The sequence below is a fragment of the Selaginella moellendorffii genome, unplaced genomic scaffold (genome assembly GCF_000143415.4).
Source record: "Selaginella moellendorffii unplaced genomic scaffold, v1.0 SELMOscaffold_74, whole genome shotgun sequence".
NCBI lineage: Eukaryota > Viridiplantae > Streptophyta > Lycopodiopsida > Selaginellales > Selaginellaceae > Selaginella > Selaginella moellendorffii.
Genome location: NW_003314335.1, coordinates 381,723 through 390,202, shown reverse-complemented (window position 1 = coordinate 390,202; position 8,480 = coordinate 381,723). Strand labels below are relative to the sequence as shown.

The following is an 8,480-nucleotide window of genomic DNA, read 5'->3' as shown; positions in this document are numbered from 1 at the left end:
CTAATTTGTTAGAGACGAGTTACAACGATCTCTAGATGGTTTTGATCAACTGAAAGCTGTTGGAATTTGTGTGTGGACAGAAGCAGAGAAGAATGCTGCTCGGCATAATGTTGAAGTGAAGAAACTCATACAAGAACAATTTCCAAAAAGAGTTGGATCAAACATAGAAAGAGCTATTTCTATTCAAAGCTTGTTAGCAAGAGTGTCAAAAGATTTTTACATCACCCTATCAAATGTTCTAAATAGACAATCATCTTTACACTTGTAACTTTCACAGCTTTCTTTTGAAGCTTACAAGATGATGGAGATGTCTGGTTTGTCTTACACTTGTCAGACCTGTAAAAAAAGAAAAAACACCATGGAAAAAACTTATTGTTGTGAGTTTTATCCTCTTTTCCAAATTAGCTTCCACTTGTTTTTACAAGCAATAATATCCTTATCAAAATGTGACTATAAACCTTGTAGTTTTGCCCAAAGATTAATGCCCTGTTAGAGAAGCATTTTAAATCATCTTCCATCTCAGCTTTTATGTAATGCCTCTCCCTCTTTTTCTTTTATCTCAAGACTCTTGATTTTCCTCTTCTCAAGGGGCAATAGTGTTGATAGAAAGTAGGAGGCATACTTTGCCACTTGAGAAAACATGGAAGGAATTGGATTGAAAATAAAATTAAAAAAAAAGGCTATTGAGACATACTTGGTGATTTCCCAAAGAGTGCCATAAAATTTTTGCTACTCTTTTAATTAATGGCTATGTTAAATCTACCAGGCATAATTGGAATAAAGGGCCACATTTCCTCAACTTTGATTGCTTAACACCAAAATACCAGCCAAGAATAGTGGAATAGGGGACAACCTAATCTATGTCAAGCTGTCATGTACCAGTGGGATGCCCAACGAGAGTGCTACCAAATCTGAGTTGCTGTATGGTTATGCCACCTGGGCTCCCAGCCAGTCCACCACAAGCTGGTCCCAGATGGAAGAATTAAATCAACCTTCATTGCTCTGTATCATAATGAGGCTACTTCTGATCCAGATCCAGACCTGGAAATATAACATATAATTCATATTATCCACAAAGAGACCAATGAAGCTATTGAGGACTTGATACAACTTGACCAAGAAAAGCACCAAGGCTGGTGGAGCCAGAACATCTAGGCCTAATTTAACAAACTGCATGGTGGTGACAATTCCCCCCATATGGATCAATCTTTCCTTCAAAGGATAGCTAGTAGGCTTGATAGCAACGCATGCTTCCAGGACTAAATGGATAGCCCAAGGAGATGAGACTATAGTGCAAGTGGTTTTGGACTACCCACAATACAAAAGTGAATGAACATAGTTTTAGCATAACAAATTGATATGTTAATAGTACCTTTGGGTGTTTGCCATGGGATTGGACATGTGGAGTATTTGAACCAAATGCAAAAGTTAAATGGTATAGATGCCATTTACAAGGGTAATATGTCCCCAAGTCAAGAATAAAACTTATGGAAGTTATAAGTGAAACTTCTCCAAGTGGTCAAATGTGTAGTTAAATGACTAAAGTAGAATGAAAAATTTAATCACTTACACAAATCTAAAACTCAAGGTCCCTATAAATCCTAGAAGTTTAGAAACTCCAATCTTCTAGTTCATGGCCACCATCTAGTGGAGCTCAAGTGGTAACATTACGCCTATATACTCATGAAAGATCACTTATGTTCTCTAGTCCATTCTAATCCAAATAGTGTTATAACCTAAGTATGAACTTAAAGCTCATGCATTGGCTCCTTATTTCACTAAGTAAAAGCCCTATGAAACTTCCTTGGAGAGCAAGTGCTTTAAGGCCTTCCCAACTACCTTATGGTACTATTCTAAAGAGAAGTCCATGTGGTTGAAGGATGGGCAACTGTTATTTTCCTCCTCAATGGTGTCTCTTTGGATTGATAGAAAGCCCCTTGACATGCCTAGGAGAAAGGAGTTATTCTTATAAATTAAAATATTAATAAAATCTTAATTATATTAACAGTATTAATACATTAAGAAATCTAAATTTATATCTAAAGTAGTTTGTATTTGAAAGTCTAAGAATTTATAATAATTTATATGTTTATATCTCAAATATATTCTACAATAAAAACCTTAAATATTTGGTATTTTGGAAAAAATCAAACATATAAAACAAAATGATTTCAATATACAACTTCTCAATATTATAAAGGTCTAGATTTTATTTATTAAAATTCTATTTATTAGAAATAGTTTATTCATTTTGTTTTATATATTCAAGTGAAAGTTGTTATTGAAGCTCCTGCTTTCTTAGAGCTAAAATATTGAGTATTATTACATGTGGTTCTAGTCCACTTATGTCAAATTATAGATTTATTTTAACATTTACTTCTGTGAAGTATCAAAATAATTGTTAATGTTTTCTATTAGAATTTATTTATCCATAGTATTTTCTTAGAACCATTTTTATAAGTTGTTACAGTTAAATCCCTGTATCTTCCATTGTTAAAATTGCAAATAGTAAACAATCTTGGCAGAAAACATTATTTTTCCATAAAATATGATTATTAGTATCTATTATAAGTAAATGAAGATGAAGAAAACAAAAAGTATCATGTTGTTCAACATTGTAGACCATATAGTTTTATAATATTTAATGTCTTTGATTACTAAATTATGATTTTTCAAAACAGCTCGAAATCTATTATTCACAGATATTAAGCTGTTACCATTTACTATATGAGTATCAAGTAGTATTAAAGGTTCATTAATTAATTGTGTTCGAAATAGCCAGCATTGTGAATTATCAGAATCATAATTCCTGAAAATGTTAGGAGAGAGATATTATCATTGGGTAAATGTTTGGGATATTGTAAAATAGGACATTCCTCATTAGGATTTCTTTGGCCAATTCCAAGTCCAACAAAATCTATTGTAAAATATTTGTATACTGTTCTAATCATTCCTAGACCTAATGAACGTGCATGATATTCTACAAGTCTTAATATTTGTGTAAATGTATTTCTAATATATAGACCACTAAATATATAATTAGCTGGAAGTGGATTACAATTAATAAAATTTCTTTTAAAAAAATTTTAATTACAAATTGAGCTCAGCTCTTAAGATTTTAAAAGTAATTTATGTATATGAAAATTTATCTTTATATTTTTATGTTGTATTGACAAATTTACTATAAATATAGGTCTTATGCTGAGATTTTCTTATAATGTAAGTTCAAAAGCTAGAGTTTTCAAATGCTTTGTCTAGGGCTAGAGCCAACTCAAGAATAAGACTTAATCGAAATCAAGAGTTTTTCCTTCTTTTTTTGGTTATGGATGGGTGAGTCCCTTGGTGCTAGAGGTTGACGAGAGGGCAGATAGCCATTTCCAGGGTAGTGCACTAGAAGATGTCACTCCTCGCGACAACACACTAGCGAAGTGGAGAATCACTATAGCCTCATCACTAGCTAGCCACCCCAGCTGGACTTCCAGTGCATGCGCGGGCTGCCGGGCTCCTCCCCGCGTGGACCATGTCGGAGTCAGACTCGGTCATGTCGGTGACCTTTGCTAGCATCCTAACCTAGAGTTTCCCACAGGTTGGACAACTCACACAAATTTGTTGATCTTGAATGACATTGCATGCAGCTGCTCTAGATGTTTCTTGTGGCTTCCAAAAGTCAAGAAGTCACCCAAGAAGACTTCCACACTCTCATGAAGAAGACATTTGAAAGCTGAAGTCACCACACGTTGGAAAGTAGTTGGTGCGTTCATCAAACTGAATGGCATGACACAAAAGATATAGCAGCCCCACTCTGTAATGAATGCCATCAATCCTCGGGAGCCACCTGAATCTGGTTATAGCCACTTTAACAATCCATAAAGCTATACAACTCTTTAGGGCCTTGCAACTTTGTCCAACACTGAAGGGAAGAGGGAATCCATCTCACCTCGTTGTAGTATTAAGGCAATGATAATACACGCACGCACACTTTAAGTTTACCATTCTTCTTCCGGACCACCACAATTGGTGAAAGCCAATCTGTAGCTTCCACTTCTTCAATAAATCCCACATCCAATAACTTCTGAAGTTCTTCATGCACAGCCTTAACATAGCTCAGATTCATTTTATAAGCTCTTTGTTGCTATGGCACCACATCTAGAAGCAAGGGAATTTTGTGTTGCACCAGCTCCAAATTTACTCTAGCAAGTTCAACATAGCTCCATGTGAACACATCTTGAAACTCCAAAAATAGTTGACAATAAGCTTCCACCTCCTCCTTGGTGAGCTGGTATCCCACCAGTAACTCACATCACTCGTCACCAGCCTGCTCCATAAAAATAGCCTGTGTTTGGGGTGCCTTTCCAAAATAATCTGAGTCAACTTGAGAAGCAGACATCTCCTTGAGTGGAAGATCAGCAACCTGGTCCTTAAAAAACTAGTTGGGATAATTTCTTGCTTCCAACTCAGCTGTTGGCACCACGTCCTTGGAAAGTTGATAACCAGCTAGCTCTTGAGGTCCATTTGTGATCCAAATTGGCTGAGTTGTTGATGACTCGAGCATACTATGATCCTTACATGTTGCCACTTCCTTTCTTTTTAACTTTGAAGCCTTCTTAACTTTCAGCATGTAAGAAAAGTGATAGTCAAGTGCACTAATATTAGACAAGATGATCGTCTGAGATTGGTGATTATCATCTTCCACCACCAGAGTACCAAGTCACATAGTTGTGACTAGCCTGCACCTGGAAAAGCCAAGCTGCTCCCCAAAGTAGCTGGTACGCTAGTCACAGTGCCCTCGATCACATAAAAAGGCACCTCATGAAAGTCTCTCACCAATCACCACATTGGAACTCATGAGACCTAGCACTAGACTATCCAGGGCACTTTCTTATCACCCACCGTCTCTCTCTCGACAAGGGACCCGTCAATTCTTTTATCTCTACCCCTTGGACCCCTTGCACTCATAGCACATACGCCAGCCCACCTCACTGACTTGGGCGTCCCAAGTGGTTTATATAATCGCTTTAAAGCCAGGTCCTGCCTGACTGTTCTTCTCACGGGGATTCTCTTCACTACCTCTTCAGGGCGTCAATTCCTTCGTTCACTCAAAGCTCAACCTCATGGGTTCTCTTGCCAACTGAGTGAACGCTTAACCGTTCTTCCCTTTACTCGAGACAACAGGAGCCGTGCCTTAGCTCCGGGAACTACTTATTTTCGTTCTTGCGGATTTTAACTTTCTCGTTTTTAGCTTATGGTGGTCGGGACACACCCCGCCACTCATTCACCAGAGCCCACGGTGGTCAAGGATTTACCTCACCACTCAATCGACTTTTCGGGCGATAAACTCTTGGGTAATAAGCTGGATCTCTGCTAAGTTGAAACCAGTACACAGGTGCACCTTGGCCTACCCTTAGCCTTCTCCATCCACTAGTACTTCCAGACACTTAGTCGTTAAGGACGAAGATACATAAGCGAGGCAATTGGCCTTGGCAGCCGACTGCTCCCACACTTTGCAACTTCCCAAAGGTTTTTCTAGCAGAGTGAGCATGCTCACCTGCCTACCTTTAGAACTCCTTAAGTCCCAATAAGAAGAAGGTCACTACTCCTTCCTCCCGTCTTTCCATATCCAGCTTCCAGCTAGCAAGAACTCAGACTGAGAACTCCACCGTAGCAGAATACATCAGTGCACACTCACTGCCTTAGCTACTTATAAAGGGACCCCCTCAATGAGGGTTCCCCCTCCCACAAGTCCATCAACATTTGCCTCACGGCGCCCACGTCGCTCGGATACTAGGTATGAATTCCCCGGTTATTCTGAACCTTCTGATCGCTAATACCTAAGTGTGAGGTCCGTCCGGAATCACCCGGATAAGTCTACACACTCCAGCACCCCACAGAACATTCATACCTAACCAAGTAGATGCTGTGCACCCAACACCAAATATCAGTATCCTCAACTCAGCCGGCAAACCTCCTTTCGGAGTTCCAAGATCAGACCGAAAACCACCTCGGCCTTAGCTAAAAACCACACCGCTGTTTCTAGGGAGAACATCCGTAGCCTCAGCTCACACAGGTCCTCAGCCGTGCGGTCCACCAATAGCACTCTGGCTCACTGGAATTTATGACCCTCAACACTTAAGTTTGAAGCACTCAAACTGCTAAGGACTCAAGTCACCACACTTGCCTTGCCGTAGCTCTCTATCGCAGCAGTGATTCTGGTCCTTTGACTCTTCCGCTTGCTAGTTATCCTCCATCACCCACTAACTAGGTGTTCACACAACCATAGCCAGCCTCACTCAATCCCTTGAGTGGAACTTACAGCTGTAGCCATATTTACACTTAGCTTTCCATCGAGTAGAGCATCGGCCTCAGCCTCCCAGCACTTTGCATTTTACCGCTTCCGTGTCCTCGCTCTCACTTGACCTCATGGTCGGAGCCTCAGTCATAGTCGCCATCACTCGGAATCACTCGAGTGCTAGCGGGAGGGGCGCAAGCTTGTGCCGTCGCTGGAGGCGGTGATGAGATGTGTGGGGATTGTTTTGGAGGGGAGATATGCGAGCTTTCTGCTGGGTGAGAGTGACGAGGGGTTTTGTGAACAAGCTGGTGATGGAGGGGAAGAAGGCTGCGAGTTTGGGCGTTGTTCAATATTTGATGGGGTGCAAGGCGGAGAAGCATGTTTCAAAGCAACAAATATTTGTACTAATTCTGATGCTTAGTTTAATATAAGTACGTAATGGAAGGATTTTAATTCATCCATTTCTCCATCAGTTCGTTGATGCCAACACAAAAAGTAACATTTTAATCAGAATCAATAAAAGGCAACAAGACGAGGATTAGTAGATCATAGCAATCGAACAGGACGAGCTCGTGTAAAGAAAACAAGAAAAGGATTGATCATCAATTTTGTCACAGGCCTGATGAGAACTGAACTCCGATATTGACTACGAACAAAACAAAGACTAGTCAGCACTTTTAACGACGTCGGGTGGGAAGATTGGAAGCTGACGTCCGAGACTGACCAACTCCGAATTCCTGGATGCAGCGATTGCCTCCAGAGTTTGTTTTTTCCATAACAAGACTCTATCTCCAAAGAGCACCCGCAGCATCCCAGCAATAAAAATGTAGTCGTCCGTACTCCACCTCTGGCTGGGGTAAGCAATGGGGAACTTCGTCCAGATTCTGGCGAGAGGATAGAAGTTGATTTCCCCTACCACAAGTTTTCTGTCCACGGGGATGTCGCTGACCATGTGTAGTTTTTGCATCCTCAACCTGCTTTTGTTCAGGGTGATTTGGTACTTTTCACGAATATACGCTTTCTCCTGATCGTTCAAGCTTTTCCATTGGTCCCCCTTGTTTTCCTGAAAATACAAAAAAAGAAGCAAAAAAAAACTATTAAAAAAACTCACCTTTGCCTCCATGTGGCCGAGGAAGACATCAAACGCTGCGTCTGTGATCACATTATCCCTGCCAACCCCTAAGTATCCTTCCACATGGAGGACTGCAACCCCATAATCACCATCAGCTAAAACCAACATATGGATTGGCTTGAATCTTCCACTGTCGATGTTAGGAACCGCAGCACAGCATGTATAGTCGCATAGTTGGTAAAGATCTGAATTTTCGTTCGTGTCTGGTTCCCAGATGAAGTTTTTCTGCTTAGCATCGCAAATGAGGATGCTCATCGACTCGTTGGTTTCTGAAGATTCATCTGCGATGAGCGATGCGTAACCTCTAAAATCAACTGCTTGTCGAGGACCTAGATCAGCACCATCTTCCTGCACCCACTCAAGCTTTTCCCGACTCTGCCCGTCAATCATGACCTGCTCCCCATTGCTGCTCGACGCCTCCTGTGCCGCTATCTCATTAACACTATCCAAAAGGGGATCACCCTGCTCATAGGGCCTGAGCAAATCTGCGTCGCTTGCTCTAGGGGAGAGGAAAGTGAAGACTGGGAAGAAAGCCGACGCAAGGGCGCTGATTTTATTTTCGTTCGTCCTCCGCCGATAGCACCATGCCGCCTTCTGCATAGCGGGATACAAATGATCCTGCATGAAATAATCAAGTAGCTCCAGGTCCACCTTGTTGATTTTGAGAACCTTGCCCCTTTCATCCTCATCAGCTTCAAAATCGAATTTGACTACGCTGCCTGGCCTCACAGTCACTAGAGGATGCGCCAATCGGAAGTCGGTTCGAGTCATCGATGAGGCCGTCACCAGAAAAGAAGACTTACGCTTCATTCTTGCTCTAAACCTATCCGTCAGAAGAAAAAAAAACAAAACAAAACAAAACAAAATGCTGTAGTCTATCTAGAAGATACTAGAAAATGCCTGGCATATTCTAAAGAATATTCTTGGATTCTCTTAATCCAAAGTTTATTTATAATACTAGTTAGAATATAAATAAACTTTTGGATTAAGAGAATCCCAGCCATTCGATCGGAAAAAAAATCCAAACCGTTGCATGTGAGAGATTGAGGTTTTAGGGCCAGA

The 8,480-nt window shown here is 40.7% G+C and overlaps 1 protein-coding gene across 2 annotated transcripts; it reads right to left on the bottom strand.

The window, feature by feature from the left end:
- Window positions 1-6,871: 6,871 nt before the first annotated feature.
- Window positions 6,872-8,239, bottom strand: LOC9659326. Of its 2 annotated transcripts, none has more exons than XM_002986436.2 (2): window positions 7,398-8,239; window positions 6,872-7,349 (listed from the first exon to the last, which is right to left on the bottom strand). In XM_002986436.2, exons 1-2 carry the CDS (start codon window positions 8,226-8,228, stop codon window positions 6,951-6,953), a joined length of 1,230 nt encoding a protein of 409 aa, XP_002986482.1. In that variant the 5' UTR covers window positions 8,229-8,239; the 3' UTR covers window positions 6,872-6,950. The 2 variants fall into 2 exon arrangements, with proteins under 2 accessions (XP_002986482.1, XP_024516212.1); XM_024660444.1 differs by having other exon boundaries at window positions 7,007-7,137; window positions 7,203-8,239.
- Between the last annotated feature and the right edge of the window lie 241 nt (window positions 8,240-8,480).

Coding starts and splice junctions, on each gene's coding strand:
- LOC9659326 (XM_002986436.2), bottom strand. CDS start 8,228: ATGAAGCGTAAGTCTTCTTTTCTGGTGACGGCCTCATCGATGACTCGA. Junction 7,350..7,397: donor TCGGCCACATGGAGGCAAAG/GTGAGTTTTTTT, acceptor TTGTATTTTCAG/GAAAACAAGGGGGACCAATG.